Below are 23,843 nucleotides of genomic sequence, written 5' to 3' on the forward strand. Positions count from 1 at the left end.
CTTTCCATACAATGGGATATAGGGGTGCTGGGACTCTCACGATGTATTGGATGTTTTTTTCTCAGCACCGGGTACCCATCAGATCTTAATCAAAGACTCAATCTTATTATGACGTATTGAATGCTATTCACATTATGTATGCTGTTGCAGATGGGTCCATACTTGCTATCCCCCCCCCCTTTTTTTTTTCTTCCCCTCTTTTTCCCCTCCCTCTTTTCATGTGTAGATTTGATGCAACATTATATTGTGTGTTTGTGTATAGCAATTGGTTCTATTGGTATTGTATATTCAGTAATAGTAATGGATACAGGATATGTATTATAATGTGCATAATAAATCTTTGGTAGGGAAGAGAAGACTTGGTACCTTGTGATCCCCAGGTTTATCATATTTTAATATGAGAATTAGTTAAAATTTATACTGTTTAACTTACTTGTCTTAACATGATATTGTAATCTGTTCCACACACCTGTGCCGTGGGTTTAACTGGTTAATGAAACACGTCACCGGTATGAGGCAGGGTTTCATAGTATTTTAAGCAATGTTGGTTTGTACTAACTCACTCTATGATCTCCCACAATACAATGGGTTCTTATTGGGTTTCGGCACCACAACCTAGAGCTAGTCTTGGAAATGGGCAGTCTCGTGAAATACTGTTGAAAACGTGCGTCATAAATGGGACTAATAGGGCTTTAAAAGTTGTAAAGAATAGCGCCGTAAAAACGTCTGGGCCTGGGCTTTTCCCATTCTTTAAGGATAAGACCATTTTCGCTACATCACCCCCTGTAAGGCTAGAATTCCACTGAGGTTTTTCAGGCAAAAGCGCAGATAAAAACGCCCATTTTGCCACACAGGCCCTCATTTACTATTGCAAACCTGACATGTTTTGTCGGGTTGTGCGCCAGATTCTGGCGCATTGCACCAGAAATTCTGTCTGAGCCAGAATTTGCGACAGAATTTGCAACAGAATTGAAAAAACCCCGACCAACTCTCCATTTTGCTAAGAGAACCCAAGAAAGGGGTGTGGCCCCCAGGAAAAGGGGGCATGGTCTTTGAAAAGGGGCATGTTCCTGACATTTTCCCAAAAACCCAACATATTTACCATATTTACTATGGTTTCCACAGAAAATGTGGTGGATTTGAGCTGAGGAAAACCCTACAGAAAAGAGCATGTGTAAAAAATGCAAAGTGTAGGGAAAGTGGAAAATGTAGGGAAACCTTAATAAATACCATGGAAAATAAATTGTAGGGAATTAAAACCCACAAAGAAACCTACACAACACTCTTAGTAAATAAGGGCGTTATTCTGCTATTTTGGGCTCAGAGGCTGGTTTTCAAAAATGTCCTCAAAGTCCTAGTTTGGCGTTTTCCTCCCATAGGTTTTGTGACATCATTGACCTTGCAGTGGCTGAATCCATTCAGTAGTTGCAAGGAAGAAGTCTGGTTCTGCAGTTTCTCTTGACATGTCCAAGTTTACCACATCTGTAGCAGACGATTGTTCTGAATGGTGAACTCCGAGGGGTATAATTCGGAACACGGTACCCAGCAGGAACGGTTTGGGACTGAGGGACATACTTCTGAACCGGTTATTGTGCTATAGCCATAAGCATCATCAGTGCATCTTGACAGATTGACAAATCCGAGCTCTTCTTAGTAGGTGCCAGTCCAGTTTGTTTTTCAATAGATTTGACAATGAGTAAGAGCTGCTTTGTTCAAGTGTCACATATTCAGGCCTAGTGTCTGTAAGCCTTTTCTTGGTAGCATTGTGGAGGCCAGCAACAAAGGTGCTAATGAAGAGTGTCTTAAGGAATTTGCTTCCTAAGTCATAACCTTAATCATGGAACAGATTAAGTAGTCTGGAGAAAAACTTTTCAGCTGATTCCGTAGGTTCCTGAGAGGCATCAGAGAAATTGGTGGAGCTTGAAGCTTGTCTGTCTCTGGCCCAGGCTTGTAGTTGTTGGCAGAATTCCATTCCAGAGGAGTATGTCTCCTCGTCCATAATAGCAGAGCTATCAAGGCTGGCGGAAATGATAGGCCAGAAGGCGTCTCCAGTTTTGATAGAGACTAGATTATATAAATCCTTCCATACTGATGAATAAGTTTGTTGAATTTCCTTGATTCTTCTGTAGAAAGGCATTGGCTGTTTCTCTGGGTCAGGGAGTTGAGCTACAAGATTATTTGCTTGCACCAAGGTAAACGGAACATATTTATAAAGAGTTTCTGAAAGAGGTTTTTCAGACCCTTTATTTCCACCACTATAGGTAAGTGGTATTGGCATAGTTTATGGTGGACTGGATTCACCGAAACTATGCAGGAGATGTCTAGAATCAACAGGCTGTATGGGCAAGAGTTTAGATGGCGTGGATCTGGGTAAGCCATGTTGTAGGTAACCTGAATCATCATTTGGCTTTGGGTGTTTACCCAAGAGGTTAGGTTTCTTGAGCAAGTTGACAGCATTCACCAGAGCTTCGACTGTTTTGTATGTTTTAAAGATAAGACTGATTTCCTGTAATGTTGGTATTAGCTTGTGATGCTTAATAATGGACACTATTGCATTGGCACAGATATTAGGAGGAAGTCCAAAGAGTCCAGAACTGATGTGTGGAATGGCCAAAGAGGAAATTTCTTTCTCTCCAGCTAGATCTAGAATGTGTTGTATTGCGGACTGAAGCTGCCTTATGCAGGCATCATGTTGGGCAGAGGAATATCTGGGACCAACAACATGTATTATCATGTTGCAAGGCAGTGTCCCAGAGCTTGTAATGACCAGTTGGGAGGTTGAAATGGGCCTGTGTTGTAGTACCAACAGATGAGTCATGCTGTATACTAGTCCCCCCTGCATACACTAAGGCAGCAGCAAGGCCATCATTATGCTGAAGATATGAATTTGCAGGGTTAACTATAGCTTGCACTTGCTGTGTTTCCATGGAACCCATGCAAACCCGGAGTAGGGTGTTACTCCAGATCTTTGTTCCAAGGGTTGGTTGAAAAGATTCAGACATCATACTTGATCTAATGGTTTGGTACATGTTACTGTTTGAGGTATTGGGAGGCTCATGAAATTTCACCACAGTAGGTGTGATTGTATTAACAGTTCCCTTTTAATTTGTTAATTTTTAATTAATTTGTTCCCTTTTTAAATATTGGTACCACATTTGCTATGCGCCAGTCCAGGGGAACAGTCCCTGTTGCTATAGAATCCTGGAATATTAAAAATAGGGGTCTGTCTATAACATTACTTAATTCCTTTAGAACATGGGGGTGAATGCTATCTGGACCTGGTGATTTGTCTATTTAGATTTTTTGTAGGCGGCACTGTACTTCTTCCTGGGTTAGACAGGTGACCTGTACTGGGGAGTTTACCTTATCTCGCTGTATTTCACCTGGCATTTCATTTTCCTCTGTGAATACAGTGGAGAAGAATTTGTTTAATATATTTGCTTTTTCCTGATCCCCGTTTATAATTTCTTCCTCATCATTTTTAAGGGGCCTACACTTTCATTTTTGACCTTTTTTCTATTTATATAGTTAAAGAACATTTTGGGGTTAGTTTTACTCTCTTTGGCAATGAGTCTTTCTGTATTTATTTTTGCGGCTTTTATTTGTTTTTTTTTTACATATTTTACATTTTTCTCTATAGCTTTTTAAAGGGGTAGTCCAGTGGTGAAAAACTTATCCCCTATCCTAAGGATAGGGGATAAGTTTGAGATCGCGGGAGGTCCGACCACTGGGGCCCCCTGCGATCTCTCTGTACAGGGCCCCGGCTCTCCGCCGAGATAGCGGGTGTCGACCCCCGCACGAGGCGGCGGCCGACACGCCCCCTCAATACATCTCTATGGCAGAGCCGGAGATTGCCGAAGGCAGCGCTTCGGCTCTGCCATGGAGTTGTATTGAGGGGGCGTGTCGGCCGCCGCCTCGTGCGAAGGTCGACACGCCCCCTTCCAGCGGGCTGTCGGGGATCCGTACAGGAGATCGCAGGGGGCCCCAGCGGTCGGACCCCCCCCGATCTGCAACTTATCCCCTATCCTTAGGATAGGGGATAAGTTGCTCACCACTGAATCACCACTGGACTACTCCTTTAATGCTTCTTCACTGCTGTCCTGTTTTAGTATTTTAAATGCTTTATTTATGTCATTTATTGCCCCTTTAATGTTTTTATTCATCCATATTGGTTTTCTTTTATTTCTGACCCTTTTATTCCCATAAGGTATATATTTATTACAGTGATAATTTAAGATATCTTTAAAAGTCTCCCATTTAGTGTCAGTATTCCTGTTTTTCAGGACAATATCCCATTTTATATTGTTAAGGGCTTCTCTGAGCTGATCAAACTTTGCCTTCCTAAAGTTCATTGTTTTTGTGGCCCCTCGAGAGATTCCCTTTTTGAAGAACAAGTTATAATGTATCATATTATGATTACTATTTCCCAGGTGTCCTTTTACCTGCACATTAGTTATTCTGTCAGGTCTATTGGTTAATATTAAGTCTAGTAGGACGCCCCCTCTGGTCGGGCTCTGCACCATTTGGGACAGATAATTGTCTTTAGTTATAGTCAGAAATCTGTTTCCTTTATGAGATTTTTAAATAGAAGTCATTTACAAATCTGTTTAACGTTCTGGCACCAGTTGATTAAAAAATATTGGTTTTCACTGGAGTAACCCTTTAACATTCTTTGATCTAAACCATTCCATGGTAGCTTCGGCTTTATGTTTAGGGTAATCTGGGGGGATTTATCAAATCCCATGAAGAGTGGTGCAGATGCCCATAGCAACCAATCAGATTGTTTCTTTAATTTTTAAAAAGGCCTCTGAGAAATGACAGGAGCAATCTAATTGCTACGGGCAGCTGCACCACTTTTCCCCTACACAGGTTTTGATAACCCCCCCCCCCCCCCCATTGTTTTGCTGAAAGATGATAATCCGTCCCAGTCTAAAGTCTTTTGCAGACAGTATTAGATTTTCTTCAAGAATTGCCCTGTATTTGGCTACATTCATCATTCCATTGTTTCTTACCAGTTTCCCTGTACCTGCTAAAGAGAGGCATCCCTCCAGCATTATGCTACCACCACCATATTTTACTGTGGAGATGTATGCTCAAAGTGATGTACAGTATTGGGTATCTACCACACACAGCGTTTAGCCATAAAGTTCAGTTGTGGTCTCATCTGACCAGAGCACCTTTTTCTACTTGCTGTGTCTCCCACATGGCTTGTGGAAAACTACAAATAAGATTTCTTAGCAAGTTTATTGATATAATGTGTTAATGTCACAGTCAAGTTTAACAATTTTATCCTATTATTAGGATAGAACACATTTTGTCCTATAGATACCACTAAGGGTAATCCAAAAATACCCTTTTTTCCCATATACTTGTTAAGAAATTCCATAAGCTTTATTTGTACCGTTCTACACACAGTTGAAAATCCGACCCTTAGGCGAGATTCAAACTACGGAATTTCCGCCTGCAATTCCGCTTTGAAATTGCAGGCGGAAATTTTGCTTGCTAAAATGTATAGCGTAGTGAATGGGTTTCCGTTCACAAATTCACACTTCGGAATTTGTGAGCGGAAAATCCACTTGGAAATTTTCGCCTGAAGAATGGCGTTGCTCTTTCTTCAGGCGGAAATCCACACGGGACACATTGCAGTCTATTCGAGACTGCAGTGTCAACACGGTCCTAGCGCCGACTGATTCAGCGCTGGCCGCACTCGGAATCTCCGGGTGGAAATTTTCTGCCCGGAGATTCCGTAGTCTGAAAATAGCCTTATCGTTCTTATTTAAATGCACTGTCCTCTTTGAGTTCTCTCTATCAACGGTACTTGTGTTTATTTTGGTTCTGTCCGGGTGTGCCTGCAGGTCACACTCAGTACTACTCCGGGCTTAGCACTAATCTTATTTAAAATCTCCTACTCTGCCCCCCTCGACATGTTTCGCTACGTAAGTAGCTTTATCAAGAGGATGACCCTCCATATACTGGTCTTGACCAGATATGGTAAATAGGATATAACACAGGCATAATAATAAAAGCAATATTTTAAACATAAAACAAACCAAACTGAACATGCCATTAGAGATATATATAAGAACGTAGGGCATAACAAGGCCATGTACTTCACTACAATAACATGCTGTACCTAAGGTCTGGACAATAGGAGGAGAACAACCATGGTTCCCACACCTTATTAAAGGGGTACTCCGCCCCTAGACATCTTATACCCTATCCACAGGATAGGGGATAAGATGTCAGATCGCCGCGGTCCCGCTGCTGGGGACCCCCGGGATCACCGCTGCGGCACCCTGCTATCATTACTGCACAGAGCGAGTTCGGCATGGCTCCGCCCCTTGTGACATCACAGTCCTCCCCCTTAATGCAAGTCTATGGCAGGGGGCGTGACGACCGCCAGGCCCCCTCCCATAGACTTGTATTGAGGGGGCGGGTGGTGATGTCACAAGGGGCGGAGCCATGATGTAACGATGCTCTGGCCCCTGTATTACCCCTCATTACGCGCAGAGCGAATTCGCTCTGTGCAGTAATGTTAGCGCGGTGCCGCAGCGGCGATCCTGGGGGTCCCCAGCAGCGGGACCGCGGCGATCTGACATCTTATCCCCTATCCTTTGGGAACCCCGGAAATCTGACATCTTATTCCCTATCCTTTGGATAGGGGATAAGATGTCTAGGGGCGGAGTACCCCTTTAAACCTATCCACACAATTTTCTCTCATAGCAGAGATTTTCTCTGAAAGAGTAATAATATTTACCCTAACAAAGTATCAAATGAGAATTCATACTGCTTCCATTGTGAGGGAATGTGAATTTTTGCTGCCAACAACACAAAGTTACAGAGTCTAAGCAGTCTAAGGGGCATGCGGGACCCATCTCTGTTGATCTTTACAGCTCCTCCAGAGTTTGGTTGCTTCTTTGATTAATTTTCTTGTTTATTACTTTGTGTTCATAGCTTTGTCTTGGTTTGTTTTATGTCATCTTCTTTCCATTTTCTAGTGATGAATTTTATGGTGCTTTCAGATGTTCTAAGCTTTTGATATTTTTGTATAGCCTAACTCTGCGTTGTACTTCTCCACAACTTTATCCCTGACATGTTTGGTGAGCTACTTGGTCTTTATGCTGCTGTTTGTTCGATAATTCTCTCTGAGGCCTTCACAGAACAGGTGTATTTGCACTCAGATTAAGTTGAAGACAGATGGACCCAATGCAAGCAAGTACTTAAAAAAAATATATATATATAACTTCCCGGTGGGGTGCTGTGTTTGGTTTCTTCCTTTCAGGCAGAAAGTGGTGCCCGGTGGCGGGGTTGTCGCAACTGGTAAACTTTCTCCGCGACAAGCCTTCGGAGTCGCCACTGTTGCCTTTCAGTGCGGGTGCTGTGTCCACCTCTTTATTCATATCACATGTCCGCACATTGCTTCATTGACGTAACCCACCCGCCTCACCCTTTCTTTCTTTCATCAATATACATAAGGGGATGCCCTTTAAAGGCGGACCCTCGGCGCGGTTTTCAGGCACACCACAACCGCTGTTCTAGGGGGGCAGGTAGATGTTAAGTTACAGTGATGTTAATCATGTTTCTTTCAGGTTTCCCTGGTGGCAGGTAACAGGTAAGACTACGTACAGTGATAAGTCCTGAGCACAAATATCATTATCACCCATTAAAAGTAATAATTAAAATATACATCACTATACAACTTCATTGAAATGCACCTTTCCTCACCATGTTTAAACACTCTTGCCACTAGACATGTTCACCTATAGTCCTTCTGTGTGCATGTAGCTAGGAAGTGATCATCAACCAGTTGGAAGCCACACCACTTAGGCTAAGTTTCCACTTGTTTATTTTTTTCTGGCAGTTTTTGGAAAACTGCAACTGCAGTTTTTGAGCCATAGCCAGAAGTGGATCCATAAGGGAGGAGAAGTGTAAGTCTTTCCTTTATATGTCCTATTCCTTTTGAATACATTTCTGGCTTTGGCTCAAAAACAGCAGTGGCAGTATTCCAAGAACTGCCAGAAAAAAAAACCAAGTGGAAACTTAGCCTTAGGGCGTAATTCTCAAGTAGGTAGGGACAGCAGAGTGGTTGGAAATTACATGTGCACTTCCCTTTAGCCTGGTCATCTCTGTCTTCAGAAATATGGTCAGTGCCCAAGACATGTCTGTAATGGGTCAGTGCTTAAAGTGTTTTTTCCATCTTGTAAAGTTATTCTCTATTCACAGGATAGGTGATCATTTTCTGATCACAGGGGTCCAACTGCTAAGGCCCACTCGATCTCAAGAATTGGGAACCAAGTCTCCCCTTAGAGTGGAGTGACAAGACGACTAGAAAACCCCTTGACCAGCAAATCACTGTTTACAGAAACATGGCCAATGCAGAGAACAAGCCTTTGCTGGGGGATTTATGTACTGTGGGCAGTGATTTTTTTTATTCTGTTACCTTTAACACAATGGGTACAGTGTTAAGCATGTAGGGAGCACAGAGTAGTAGGGTGTCCCTGGGAAAAGTTGTTATTCCTCCAAAAGCAGGCAGTCAGTCGGTGTACAGTGCTAAACCAACTATTTTTGCCTTTCTATGCTCAAAATGGAGGTACAGGGTGCACATCTTGGAAAAGAGGTTACAAAGGGGTTGGCTGAAGTCATGTTTCCTGTGCAAATAGTTTATCTGACTAGTAACTTATGTTCAAAAAAGTTTATATAGTAATAGGTGTTTATTTATAGAAAAAACAGAGCTACTCATAAGTAGTTAGAGAAAAGTATATCAAAACTTTATTGTGCATACATAACAATACATTTAAAATCACATGATTAAAATGGAGGAAATCTGCTCAGAAAGGCAGCAATCCTGGGACATAATCATTATACCACCATGGTAACAAGTATAAAGCAAGGGGTTTTTCTCTGCCCAGAGCGTCCCTTTGCTTGGTCAGTGCAATACTTACATGCACTTTAGTAGCTGTATTATATATCTTCCCCTTTGTTCTATACTTGTTAACTTGGTGGTATAATGATTATGTCCCAGGATTGCTTCCTTTCTGTGCTGATTTTCCTCCATCATAATCATGGGATTTGAAAAGTATTGTTATGAATGCACAATAAAGTTTTGAAATGCTTTTCTCTAACTACTTATGAGTAGCTCTGTTTTTTCTGTAAATAGTCTTGTTATTTTGGAGTCTACATTCTAGGCAATACTACATTGGGTGGGGGCATATACCCCTTCAGACTCAGCTTTTTTGCGTGTTGCTATTTAGTATACGTAAGAGATTTACCCCTGTGTATGTAGTTTTACCCCTGTGTATATGTTTTGCGTTTCTAATAGTAATAGGTGTTGCAAAATCTGCTAAGCCTTTCACATGTACAGAGCCCCTTTCACATGAAAATTATTGCTTTAATGTTTTACTATTAGAGTAAATGTGGAGCTGTCAGCAAACTTATGGAAAGTATGGCTGCAGAAGAAGACTTTGAACCAAGTCAGGACAGCAGTTTCTCTGAAGATGAGAATTTTTCCCTTCCCGTGAACCCAGAACGACCAGTTACACCTGGTAAGTTTCCAGTAAATATAATAACCTGTATTTAAATGTCTGTGTTAAAAAATATATATATATTTCCTACTTTGTTTTTTGATATTTTTCATTCTGTTTAATTTTTAGCACCTCGTTCTTGTATTATCGATAAAGATGAATTAAAAGATGGTCTGTGTGTTTTAATTCCAATGGATGACAAACTGCTGTATGCAGGCCATGTACAGACAGTTCACTCTCCAGACATGTGAGTCAATGTTCTACCAACCAAATTTTTACTATTATACCATGCAATATTTTTTTAATAATTTAGATAAAATAATTAACAATCAATTATACAAAAAAATATATGTATGTTAAACATCTGTTCCAGAAGTTACATCCCTTCAACTTTACACAATTCTGTTTCGGCTAATGAAAAGTGGTTGTCTGTTTATAAAGCTCTTTTTTTTAAATACATTTTTTAAATGTTAAAATGTGTAGTTAATAGAGGTGGAATCCTCATTCCTTACTCACAACTATAAACTAAGGCATAGAGCATTTGTTGTTTTGGAGATCCCAGCACATCTATGCATTGCAGAAAACCTAAATACAGCCTACATTTGTGCTGTGGCAGCATTTCTTGGAATTTACATGATTAAAGGGGTACTCTGGTGTTTAGACATCTTATCTCCTATCCAAAGGATAGGGGATAAGATGTCTAAGCGCCTGAGTACCCCTTTAAAGGGGTACTCCCCTGGAAAACTTTTAAACAGATTTTTAAATTACTTCTATTAAAAAATCTTAATTCTTCCTGTACTTATCAGCTGTTGTGTGCTCCAGAGGAAGTTCTTTTCTTTTTGAATTTACTTTCTGTGCTCTCTGCTGAAACCTCTTCAGAAACTGTCCGGAGCAGAATAGGTTTGCTATAGGGATTTGCTCCTACTCTGGACAGTTCTTAAAATGGACAGATGTGTCAGCAGAGAGCACTGTGGTCAGACAGAAACGAAATTCAAAAAGTAAAGAACGTGGAGCATACAACAGCTGATGAGTACAGGAAGGATTAAGATGTTCTAATAGAATTAATTTACAAATCTGTTAACATTCTGGCACCAGTTGATTTAAAAAAATGTTTTCCAGGGTAGTACCCCTTTAATGCTGTGTAGTCTAGTAAATTACACTTGATATTAGTAATATTGGTGTAATATTTGTTAAGTAGGTAAAGGGCTGTGATAACTTATTTCTAGTGGCTGCCATTATAAAATTGAGATGTTACTGTAGTTTGAGATGTCAAAGGGATATTCCAGGAAAAAGTTAAACAGATTTGTAAATTACTACTATAAAAAAATCTTAATCCTTTGAATAATTATCATCATCTGTCTGGCAACAGTGCTCTCTGCTGCCATCTCTGCTTGCCTCGGGACCTGCACAGAGTAGAAGAGGTTTTCTATGGGGATTTGCTTCTAAACTGGGTGGTTCCCGAGACACGTGTCATCAGAGAGCACTTAGACAGAAAAGAACAACTCAACTTCAGCAGTTCATAAGTACTGAAAGGATTAAGATTTTTTAATAGAAGTAATTTACAAATCTGTTTAAGTTTTTCCTGGATAACCCCTTTAAATCTCAAGTTTTCACCTTACTTATTTTTATATTTTTTTTAAATCTCATTTTTTTCTTCTCCTATAATTTTCTCAAGATATCGTGTGATAATAGAGGGGGAGAGAGGAAACCGTCCACATATCTACAGTCAGGAGCAACTTTTACAAGAAGCTGTGAGTTCACCTTGAAAAATGCAGCAACTGAACAATTTGGTGCAAAAACCTTCAGGGTAGGGCCACACGTGAAGTATTTTCTGTGGGTTTTCCACTTGTGAAATGGATGAGATTTAAAAAATCTTTTCCACTCGCAGCAGATCTGCTGTATGTACTTTGAATTCTCAACATGTCAATTTTAATGTTTGAAACACTATAAACCTATTTGTAGATTTCCCTCTTGACTTTATTAGGGAAATCAAAATCCTCAAAGGATCTTTAGTATTACAGATTTTGCTAATCTTTTAAAACATTAGTTTAGAGCAGCATTACTACTGCGTGCTTATTCAGTTAAGTAATATCTTATTTACTGTTTTAACTTTTAGAATCGTTTGATAATATTGCCCTGTATCAGCCTTCCTCTTGATCAACACAGTAGGGATACAATAGGGATAAAGGTTGAACTTGATGAACTCTGGACTTTTTTTTAACCTTCTAAACTATGTAACTATGTTATGCATCACCTAGATTGTAGACTAGAGCTAGAGCATCACCTAGATTGTAGACTACTTTCCTGGACATTTGGTAGGCACAGCTTGCATTGCAAGTACTCCAGAAACTAATGCTATTAACTGCATCATCTGATCAAAATCTGATTTCACACTTCAAGGAGCTGACCTCAGTCTGTGCTTTACCGAGACACCACAGGCGGCCGGGGTTGTTAGTGACCACTGACAGCAGTTATGAACCTCTGTGTGCTAAGGGAGTTGTGGGCAGATAAAGGGATGTGAGGAGTTATTAAAAATGATGGGCGTCGGAAAAGTTGTTGTGAAAGCTAAAGCTTGAAGTCAGCTTCGAGAAGTACCACTGGCTCCTGTCCCCACCATCCAATTAGACTATTTACTTTTTTTTTCCAACTGTATTTTTTATTAAGAATTTTCAAAATACAATAAGAAACCAAGGAAAAAAGCAATCAGTTGTCAAAAACAACACCAAGAAGAGATTATCAGCAAGGTACGGCAACAGAGGGAATAAAATGCGGTAATAACAATATGAGAGAAGATGACCATCCGAACCAGTAACAAACAAAGTCAACAATAAGAGGGCAGAAATACCTATCACACAAAACATCATATTACCAAAAGAAAGAGAAAAGAGAAGAGAAAAAAAAGAAAAAATAAGAGGGGAGGGAGACAGTAAACATACAACAGGAACAAACGATACAAAGACAAACAATTACCAGAGAACAACAGAGAGGGAAAAGCACAGGGAAGGGAAATGGGGAAGGAAGAGCTCAAGGGGGTTACATATTGGAAGAACGATGCCAGGGCTCCCACACTGATAGGAACAATGGTATAGTGTTGTTGAGAGAGGCAGTCAGGGACTCCAGGGATTGGATCTCATGCAAGTCTCACTCCGAGGGAGGGATCGGATGCTTCCAGTACTTCGCAATCAGGGTCTTGGCAGCCAAAATTAAATGCATGAAGAGCTTAAAAGATCGCTTGGAGAGGGCCTTATAAGACAGGTGTAGTAAATAAACCAGACCTGGATTTAATCTGTTTAACAACTCAGGTGTATGATACCAGCCCATCAACATTTCGAATTGGGTTTCTTTATAAGCAGTACAAACGAAGCTTTAGAAGCCCTTTCCCACACTACCCTCCATTGCGGAAGAGTAAGACTGGTGTTCAAAACCTCCTCCTAGTGGCACATATATCTGTCAGAAGGAGTTTCCCCATCAGAGAGAAGGCCCTTAACCTGGGGCCTCATTCAACACAGCTGTTCAAAACTAGTAGGTAAAGAAACAACAAGGGTACCCAACACAGTGGACACAAAATGGGAAAGTTGAGTGTGATGAAGCCGCTCAGAGGAGGGATGTCCATTCCTAGAAACTAAAGAGGAGTTTTTTTAAAACCTGTGCAGAGGAAAACTTGCCCAGTTGCCCATAGCAACCAATCAGCTTGCTTCATTCATTTTTAGGAAGGCCTGTGAAAATGAAACAAGCAATCTGATTGGTTGCTATAGGCAACTGGACAACTTTTCCTCTGCCCAGGTTTTGATAAATCTCCCCCTAAGTCTTCAAAAGGCAAGAGCTTACAAGAGCAAGAGACTCCTTGTACCCCATTCCCGCACCATACCAGAGGTTAGGCCAGCAGGAAAGTCAGGATGATATAAAAATGAACCCATAGGAGAGGATAAAGAGAGCAACTTAAAATTCTTAGAGCAATAGCAGCAGACATAGCGGGAGAAGGCCATAGGTCCTAGGAGAGGACCCGAGGGAGGAGAGGGCAGGTAAGCACTCCAAAGGAAGAAGTTGGGATGTATTGGGGCAAGCCATAGCTTCTCCAGTTACATCCATCAAGAAAAGGCATGATAAGAGGACCAGACCACCAGGTGGCGCAAGTGCGCTGCCCAATAGTACTTAGCTACATCCGGAACCACCAGCCCCCCACAGGACATGCCCGCCATCATAACAGACATAGGCAAACTATGCCTTTTAGTATCCCAGATAAAGCGGGAGATTGAAAGGAGCGGAGAGAGGGACCCAGACCAGGAGCATCTCAAAACAATAAAGAAGCTTAGGGAGGGTTGTCATTTTAACAGTAGCTATTCGACCGAAAAATGAAATATATATAATGCCCAGAGCTCACGGAGTAAGGAGGGAAAATGGGTCGAGTAAAGAGATGAATAGTGAGGAGTGAGTAGAACTCGCAAATACTTTAGAACAGAGGGAGACCACCTGAAAGAATAGTTAGAGCTGAGATGAGCAGACAGAGAAGTGGGAAGATTTAATGGTCAAACAGTGAAGCTTTATTGATGATTATTCAGAATCACATAGAAACTAGCAGAATAGCCAGAAAATTGGCAATAACATATGGGCCTACCAAGGCCAACGTAACAAGAACATAGGTACAGATGCAGTAATTATACAATATACATTCCACTGCAAACATATATGTAGAATCGATGGCGGTTGGCGGCGGCAACTCAGTCTCATATCATAGACAATAATAGAATACATGTAACTCTCTCAGTACATATTCATGCATTGACGGACACGAGAACAATATGCAGATGACAACTAAGGTTCCCAAAGGGTATTAAACCTCTCTACCGTATCATCTCTGATCGCCGACAATTTTTCATTAATCATAATAGAGTTCACCCTCTCAATGACCCTAAATAGATCGAGTGCAGGTTTCTTTCATTGTGATGCTAAATAGATGCGAGCTGCCATCATAATATATTGTGCAAGTCTGAACTGTCGGTGAGACATCCCCGGGGGCCGAAGACCCAGCAAACAAAAGGAAAGGGTTCTGGGAGCCCGGGTCCCCAGCAATGAAACCACGAGGTCCAGAATTCCAGCCCAGTAGCCCACTACCACCGGGCAGGACCACCACACATGGTACATGGTCCCAAGATGGCCACAGCCTCGGAAGTAAAGCGGGGATATGTCAGAGCAAAAGGCATGAAGGCGAGTTGGGACCATGTATGTACGATGTAATACCTTCAATGCAGTCTCCATTAGGGGAATCTGCCAACTGCCCTTACTCAAAGTCTTGCAACAATCATACCATTGGGCAGGTGTTAACAGTATATGCAAGTCAGCTTCCCAAGCCACCATGAACGGGAGCTTACTATCTGCTGTAGGAGCATTGAGGTGGGCGTACAACAAGGAGAGCAGCCCAGTCGCCAATGGCCTATAGATGATAAAAGCTTCATAGAAAGTCGGCTTCGGGATCTGGGATACGGCAACCTGGGACCTTATGAAAGAAAAATCTGATAGGCTCTAAACACCTCGATGGGGGGTAAGTCAAGTCTGTTAGTCAGAGAGGTGAGAGTGTGGAAAGAACGGTTGTCTATAAAGTCATGTACCTTAGTCAGTTTCCTGTCAATCCACCATTGAAAAGTCTGTCGAGTGAGCCCAGGAGGAAAAAGATGGTTAGAAAATATAGGGGTCATAGGGGTATAGTGAGATTGGAGTTTGAATTTAAAGCGAACCTGACGCCAGAGTGCAAGCGAATACAGGACCATGCGAGCAGAGCTGGGGACTTTACAAGCTATCGGACCGGTGCTCCACATTAGGGCTTCATAGGAAAGTGGTGACAGTAAGGCATTCTCCAGCCGTATCCACCTGAGTGCCCCGGGCCTGGCATTAACCAGTGCCAATTGGGCCAGTCTCGCAGAATAATAATATTTGAGGAAGTGAGGTACAGATAAACCTCCTACCCTTTTATGATAATGCATGAGTGCCCGGGAAATACGGGACCGCTTACCTGCCCAAATATAAGTAAATGTATCGCGTTGTAACGCCTCTAGTTCCCTACGCACGATGGGTATGGGCAGTGTGCGAAAAAGATATAAAAGTTTAGGCAAAATTACCATTTTTACAACATTCACTCTGCCCAGCCATGACACGTAGGGAAAGGCCCAGCGACTCAAATCTGATCTAATAGATTGGAATACCCGGGGATAGTTAGCTCTGTACAAGGAGCGCAGGGTCGGGGTTAGGGTTATGCCAAGATAGGGTAACCCCTTCGTGAAATCACGGAAACGAAAAGTGAGTGATATAGATTGTCTGACAGGAGGGGGAACCCCACAATACATTATTTCTGACTTTGTTACATTAACACGGAGGCCAGAGTGGACGGCAAAGCCATCTAGCACCCGGAGGAGGTTGGGAAGGGAGACAAGAGGGTAAGTCAGTGTCAACAGGAGATCATCTGCAAACAAGTTCACCTTATATGTCGAGGTGCCCACTGTCATGCCTGTAATATCAGGGTGCTCCCTGATCAATTGGGCTAACGGCTCCATCACGAGTGCAAAAAGGGCTGGTGACAGTGGGCATCCCTGCCGAGTCCCTCGTCTCACTGATATCGGGCGCGGGTCAGTAGTGGGCAATTTTAAATAGGCAGTTGGGGTAGAGTATAGTTTGGAAAGGACATGTATGAATGGGCCTGCAAATCCAAATCTAGTGAATGTGGCAAACAGATAGTCCCAAGAGACGCAATCAAATGCCTTCTCTATATCCAAGGCCAGAATTACCAAAGGTGTCGAGGAAGTTTCATCTAGGTGCATCTGGTCCAGGACTTTCCTAATGTTATCAGGTGCCTGTCTACCAGGTACAAAACCTACCTTGTCCTGATGGACTAGGTCGGGGAGGTAGGGGTTGAGTCGTGCCACCAAGATGGACACCAAGAGTTTGGCATCCACATTGAGGAGCGATATAGGTCGGTAATTTACTACACTCAGAAGGTCCCTGTTCGGTTTGGGGAGAACCGTCACCATTGCGTCAAGGAATTCCCTCGGTGGATCCGTACCAGAGCGGAGGTCATTAAAGAAGTGCAAGAGATGTCGGGCTAAACTAGTAGCAAACTTCTTATAGTAGGAAGCTGTAAAGCCGTCCGGTCCAGGAGATTTTCCCTGTTTAGCACGGGAGATAGCGCTCAGCACCTCCTCCAGAGTAAATGGAGCATTCAAAGCTTCCCTGTCGTCAGGGGAAAGGGTTGGAAGGGAAACAGAATCTAAAAAAGAGGAAAGGGAAGAGGGGTCTGGTCGGTCAGTGTCCGTCGCAGTATAAAGTCGTGTATTGTACGTGTGAAAGGCAGCGTAAATTTTGTCCGGGTGCGAAGTCCGGAGACCAGGTCGCAACTGTAAGCTATGGACTCTATTAAAAGACACCGTTTTACGTAACATTTCTGCCAAGAGTCTGTCAGGCTTATTGGCAAATTTATAATATGTAGCTTTAGTCCATCGTATTGCCTTCTCCACTTTAGTAGAGAGAAGGGCGTCTAGTTGCGACCTGGTCTCCCTCAATGCCTGGAAAAGGTAGGGAGAGGGGTCCTGTTGGTGCGCATAAGTCAGTCTTTGTAATTTTGCCTCCAATGCTGTCTGCTGGTTAGTACGGTCCCTCTTGATGCCACTAGCCAAAGCAATGATCCGGCCCCTCATATAAGATTTGTGTGCCAGCCACGTCCAAGAGGGCGCCGAGGTGGGTCCAGCATTGGAGACAAAATAAGTAGTCAGATCATCCTGCAGTTGACGCTGTACTCTAGGCATGGTAAGCAATGCCTCGTTCAGTCTCCACCGAAATGGGTAAGTGGATCGAGGCTGGAAATCGAAGGAGGCATGCACCATGTCATGATCAGACCAGGTTGACGGGATATGACGTGCATAAAGAAGATGAGGTAGAATGTTAGTGGTGGTCAACACCCAATCAATTCTAGAATAATTTTTGTGCATAGGAGAGTAATAAGTGTAACCCCTGGAAATCCCGTTATGCTCTCTCCATACATCAGCTAATGAGAGCGTAGCAAAAAGGTTCTGTAACCATTTCTGTTGGGAGCCTGATCTTCAAAGCGGGGTCTGTGAGGATCGGTCGAGTCGTCCATTATAAACCATATTAAAGTCGCCTGCCCAAATCAGCTCGTCAAAGACCAGGCTCCCAAGTTTCTTGCACAACATACCAAAAAATGTTAAAGGTCTATCTGTAGGGGAGTAAGAATTTACTATACATAAAGTTCTGCCATAGAGCGAACCCAACAGGATCAGATATCTCCCCCCTGTATCCTTATATTCTGACTCAATAGTATATGGGAAGGAATTGTGGAAAAAGATCATCACTCCCCTACATTTGGACTGAAAAGAGGAGGTATAGGAACGAGTGTAGGAGCGGTGGTAAAAGGCGGGGGTAGAAGTCGTGGAAAAATGTGTCTCCTGGAGGCATATCACCTCAGGGCGATGTTTAGTATAGTCCATGAAAGCCTTCCTCCTCTTCACAGGAGAGTTAAGTCCCCTGACATTGTGTGATAGCAATTTAACCATGACTAACTATGAATAGAGTGCTAAGTAGTACGTTACCCCCGGCCCAGACAGCAGTATACTCAAAAGCATCAAGACTGGTCGCCGCCGCCGCCACATCAGCCAATCTGCAGCAAAGTGAACCATCACTGTACCTAAAAACAAAAAAGGAACATAAAAAAACAAAACAAAACATTAGGACTGCATTTGGGGCAGTCCGTTGAACAGGAAAGGCGGACAGGGTTAATAGAGCGCCCGCCGTACTTCCTGACCCTGTGTACAGGGATGAAGAGGCACAATAGTCCGTCCACGGTATCGCCATCGGTGCTATGAGTCCCAGGAACAACAGTCTTAAGAAACAAAACCAGTCCTCCAAAAATAGAGCTTCCCAGTCTAGGGTGCAAGTAAGGCGTCCGCTTGAGCAATGAAGGGATTCCAGCGTCTCACACAACAACGAGGTAGTCCCGCAGATGAAAAGTGGGTCACCCAGCCCAATAGAGAGATCTCAGGGAGCGGAACAGGTCAGCGGGGAGATATCGGGGCTGCCTTCGTGTGCCGAGGTGATTTGTTGCCCCCCCCGACCGCGGTCCACACGATCCACACGTTTAGCTCGTTGAGGCTGGGGGGGAGATCCGTCAGCACAATGCGCTCCAGGCTCAGCGCTTCTTTCGCTTCGGATAAGGTGCGCACAGTATGCGTGCGATTATTGACCCGGAAAACCAGGGAGAAGAGGAATCCCCATCGGTAACGGACCCCCTCCCTCTGAAGTGCAAGTGTTACTGGGCGAAAGTCCCGGCGTTTAGCCAAAGTGGAAGGAGCTAAGTCAGAATATATGCGTACCGATTCTGGAACCCCCGGGAGAGATGGAGTGTTTCTAGCCGCCTGGAGTAGGGTGTCTCTCACCTCGGCATAATGTAGTTTCAGGATCACATCACGAGGTAAGTCCGGGTTCTTTGGGCGCGCCAAGGCCCTGTGGATCCGATCGAAGCGGAGCATCTCCGGTTCCAGTTGAGGAGCAAGGGCGTAGAACAGGGCAGAGATCGCCTTTGATATATCAGTCACCTCCTCTGGTAGCCTGCGGATCCTGAGGTTGGCCCTTCTAGAGCGGTTTTCAAGGTCCTCGAGTTTCAGCTCGAGGGCCTGCAGCTGTTCGGTGTGATCCTCGATCTCGCGGCGATCAGTCTGCGCAGCCTCCGCGAGGTCATCAATACGGGTCTCGGTGTCCGCCACCCTCTGGCCCAGATCTCGTAACTGCGAAGAGAGGTCAGTAACCGCCTTGGCAAGCTCCGTCTGGAAAAGCTTCTTAATAGTTTGGAACATGGCCGTAAGTGAGAGAGCAGCGGCATCATGGGACTCGTCCTCGGAATTCTCAGTAGGCGAGTCACTGCGGGAGGCCGCCATCTTAGGAAGATATCCGGGATAGACTGGGATAGCCTTTGGGAGTGCGCCTTCCGACCTTTGTGCTGGGATCGTGGCATATTCTCCCTACAGAAGGAGCCGTTCCCGGTGCAAAGGAGCCTATAATAGGCGCTTAGAGAGGCTAAAACACCGCGGTCGGCACGGAGCTCACACTACTTCCGTCCTTCCTTGTGAGCCGCGCGCATGCGCCCCCAAGTGGGAAGATTTAAAGGCAAGGCTTCCAACTTGGAGCAATTGACCTTTTACCCAGAGACCACCCCATAAGAGTGAAGAACCTTCTAATAATACAGGAAGAGTAAGCAGGGGGCAAGTAAGAGTGAGGAGTATATCGTCTGCGAACAAAAAAATCATATATTCCCTGTCATGAAGTCGGATCCCAGAGATGAGTTACCCCTAATCAGCACAGCCAGGGGTTCAATGCACATCGAAGATCAAAGGAGAAAGCAGACAACCCTGCCTAGTACCATTAGAATGGGGAAAACTAGGAGAAGTCACATGAGGAAGTTTAAGAGAAGCAGTAGGAGAGGAGTAGAAGCCCCACAGAGCAGTCAAAAACTTACCCGTGATCCCAAACTTACGAAAGACCAAGGCTTGTTTGGATCGCCGATTGACTAGATCAGTAAGGCCCACTACCCGTGTTATCACCTCATTGTTGGCAGGAAATAAAACCCACCTGATCATTATGGACAAGGGAGGGAAGGAAAGCACAGAGGCGAACAGCTAAGATCTTGGCAAAGAGCTTGAAGTCAGAATTGAGAAGGGCAATGGGCCTATAACTAGAACAATCGAGATGGTCCTTGCCAGGTTTGGAAATGAGAGTAATCAGGGAGTGTAAGGGTCTATTAACACGTACAGTATGCTGCTCAGATTTGATGCACAGGATTTTTAAATTGTGTTCAGTCCTTCAGTTTACATTGAAATCTTCAGCAGAAAATCCTGCACAGCAAATTTGTGCACCAAATCTGCGCAGAATACTGTATGTGTAAATAGACCATAAAAAAGACTGTGGGACCTCCGCACCCTCCATAAAGGGTGGAGCAAATGTCTTATAATATAGATAAGTGAAACCGTCTGGGCTGGGGTGCGACCGGAAGGAAGGGATTTAAGAACCTCTGCCGATTCCACGACCAGCAGCAGAGAGGGTCGGCAAACAGCATTCAACCAAGAAAGAGTTCAAAGAAGCGTCATGTTCCACTGGATCGGATGGAAGAGAATAGAGTTTAGAGTAATAGTTCAGAAAAAGGTAGAGATAGCATCTAGGTGGTAATGGAGAGTACCAGAGGAGTCTCACAGAGCCGAGGGGGAATTAGCAGCAACATGATCCCGCAAACATCGAGAAAGCATATTATGGGCTTTGTTACCTTTCTCGTAAAATTTCTGTTTAGCGAAAAGAAGAAGACGCTCAACTTTGTGAAGCGCCAATTCACCCAACTGAGCCCGCTCCGCCACTAGCCATCGCTTTACAGAGGGGAATGGTGAAACCCAAAGCTAGCAATGCTCACTCTAAGCTACCTGGAACGAGTCAAGGCATCATGCTTTAAATGAGAAGCCAAAGCTATGCAATGACCCCCAATAACAGACATGTGTGCCTCCCATAATACTGCCTGAGAGGCAACAGAGCCTTCGTTAGTGGCAAAATATTCAGAGATCTGAGCCGGAATAGATTCCCGAGAGGGGAGCGAGGATTTAAGCAAGGAGTCATTGAGACGACAATGGCAATGTCTAGAGTAAAAAGTAGAGTAAGGGGAGAAAGAAAGCAATAGTGGACTATGATCAGACCAGGATATCTGTTCTATAGATGCGTCCGATAGCATGAGTACCATAGGGAGATTACCGAAAAAGTTATCAATACGTGTATGTAATCACTGGGGGTGAGAGTAAAAGGTAAAAGTTTGGTCCGTGGGATGATTAATATGCCAGAGATCATACAGAGAGGAGGAGCAAATAAAACATCGGAAAAGTGAGGCTAAACATAGCTGAGGAGGAAAGGGACAGCTGGCTGTCAGGGAGTGATGGTCCATTGAGGGAGAAAATATCAGGTTTAAATCCCCCCCAAGAAGCAGTGCTGAGGGCGGGTATTTGTGAAGCTTCACTAAAACCCTATGCAAGAAGGGGATCTGAGAGACATTTGGAGCGTAAACATTGCAAAGAAGAAGGGGCTTACCCCCCATAGACCCCTCCACTATAACATAGTGGACCCAGGATCAATAGAAGAGGAGGTGAACTGAACCGGAAAACAACGGGAAATCAAAATTGCAACACCCGCTACTTTTCTATCAGAAGTAGGCAAGAAAACCAGGGGATAGAGGTGTTGTAGAAACTGAAAAGTACCAGAATGATCAAAGTGCGTCTCCTGCAAAAACACAATATCCACCTTCAGTGCATTCAACTCCCTCTGTACAAGTTGTCGCTTAGGGGGGGAGTTAAGGCCCTTCACGTTCAAGGAGACACAGTTACGGCACACAAGGGAGGAAAGAAGATAAAAAGGGTACCAAAAAAAGTGGACTTACTGTCGTATAATTTATACACGAAGAAGATAAAATAATAAACTTTATCTCTCAAAATAAAATGAGGATCGTGGATAAAAATTTTTTAAACAAGTGAGATCCTCAGAGGCCAACACAATAAATACCTCTATTATTCGTTAATATTTGAAAAATAGGAATATCGTTGCACAAATAAGACCTCAACAATAAAATATATAAAAATAGATACGCAATTTATTAATTAAAATATAGAAATATAAAATACAATAAAATATGCAGATCAGTATGATGTCATTATACCTTACTAAGTCACAATAATACCTAAATTTGCCCACTAGATAGGAGTATACCACCCTAGTTCACAATGGTATTCAAAATTGACCACAAGATGGCAGCATAGATATCAACAGTATATAGCATATATGCAGTTGGTATACATAAGAAATGAGTATATGAAATACAAGATATGTTAATACATGCAACAGTGATTTTCCCTGAAACTTTGCCTTGATAAATGATAACATATAAATTATTGATGGCTATGCAGAGGGAAATGTCCCTACTAATTCTATAATTTGGGACTATTTATTTTGGAAAATGTGAATCACAAATGCAATTAAAATTATTCTGTTCAGATAGATGTCAGTGTCTGCAGATTCACTAAAGTTGTACCTGGACAGAAATCTATAAATTCATCCAAAATTTGTGGATGGGAAGATATAAATTACCTTAAGTACAAACTCTCCCTGCTATAGATTAGCCACCAATATTCAAAAATATATTAGTTATTTTATAGTTACCACAGAGTTTTATATATATATATATATATATATATATATATATATATATATATAAATATATATATACACATATACACTCCTGAGCTAAAAGTGACCTGAATTCCAATGCCCTTATCTGAGCCATAAAGTATTTTATATAAACACAGACAAAGGGATGCTTCACACTTGCAGACATCATGTGACATTCTGGAATTTAACACTGAAAATCAACTTTACACAGCATGGAGTTTTTGTTTTTGTTTTTGTTTGAACAATCAAAATGGATGCCACACAGTATGATTATTTGAAATAATTATGGCCCATATATTCTGACATAATTCCCCTATTCCAATATCATGATTCCTAAAGAAAATAATTATATTGGAATATAAGAAGAGGGCCTGCAATCCAATGTAGGTGGAATCGAAGATCCAGGACTTACCTCATGATGTTCGAACCATAACTGAGATAAAGTAGTCTTAACAACAGATATCCAGCATACAAACTTGATAGTTAAATAACTTAACCATCCAAGAATAAAGGTTGTTAAAGGGTACCTCTCATCAAATAAACTTTAGATATATTTTAGATTAATGAATGTTGAATAACTTTCCAATAGCATGTTAATGAAAAATATGCTTCTTTCTATTGTATTTTTCCCGATCAGTCCTGTCAGCAAGCATTTCTGACTCATGCTGGAGTCCTAAACACTCAGAGCTGCCAGCCTGCTTTGTTCACAACCAAACAGGCTTTGAACAAAGCAGGCTGGCAGCTCGGAGTGTTCTCCTTTGTGAACAAAGCAGACTGGCAGCTCGTAGTGTTTAGGACTCCGGCATGAGTCTGAAATGCTTGCTGCCAGGACTGGTAGGGAGACCCCTCGTGGTCATTTCTTCAAAGTGGAAAATTAGATAGAAAGAAGCATATTTTTTAATAACATGCAATTGTAAAGTTATTCTGCATACATTAATCTATAATATATCAAAAGTTTTTTTGATGAGAGGTACCCTTTAAGACACCCCAAACATAGTCTAGCCTCCATGTCCAAATAGAAGGGTTTAAAATGGCCTCGTCCATTGAGGTATATTGCAAAGTATCTACTGTCACATT

General features: G+C 42.7%; 1 protein-coding gene across 6 annotated transcripts in view; it reads left to right on the forward strand.

The window, feature by feature from the left end:
- The window catches only part of TNRC18 (trinucleotide repeat containing 18), a 968,701-nt gene that overhangs the window by 749,380 nt on the left and 195,478 nt on the right, over window positions 1-23,843 (forward strand). For all 6 annotated transcript variants that reach the window (XM_056534534.1, XM_056534539.1, XM_056534536.1 and 3 more), the window contains 3 exons: window positions 9,407-9,542; window positions 9,651-9,768; window positions 11,197-11,272. In XM_056534534.1, coding sequence (XP_056390509.1) covers window positions 9,407-9,542; window positions 9,651-9,768; window positions 11,197-11,272 — 330 coding nt within the window. The remainder of the gene's footprint in view (window positions 1-9,406; window positions 9,543-9,650; window positions 9,769-11,196; window positions 11,273-23,843) is intronic.

This window comes from Hyla sarda, chromosome 8, assembly GCF_029499605.1.
Source record: "Hyla sarda isolate aHylSar1 chromosome 8, aHylSar1.hap1, whole genome shotgun sequence".
Taxonomy (NCBI): Eukaryota; Metazoa; Chordata; class Amphibia; order Anura; family Hylidae; genus Hyla; species Hyla sarda.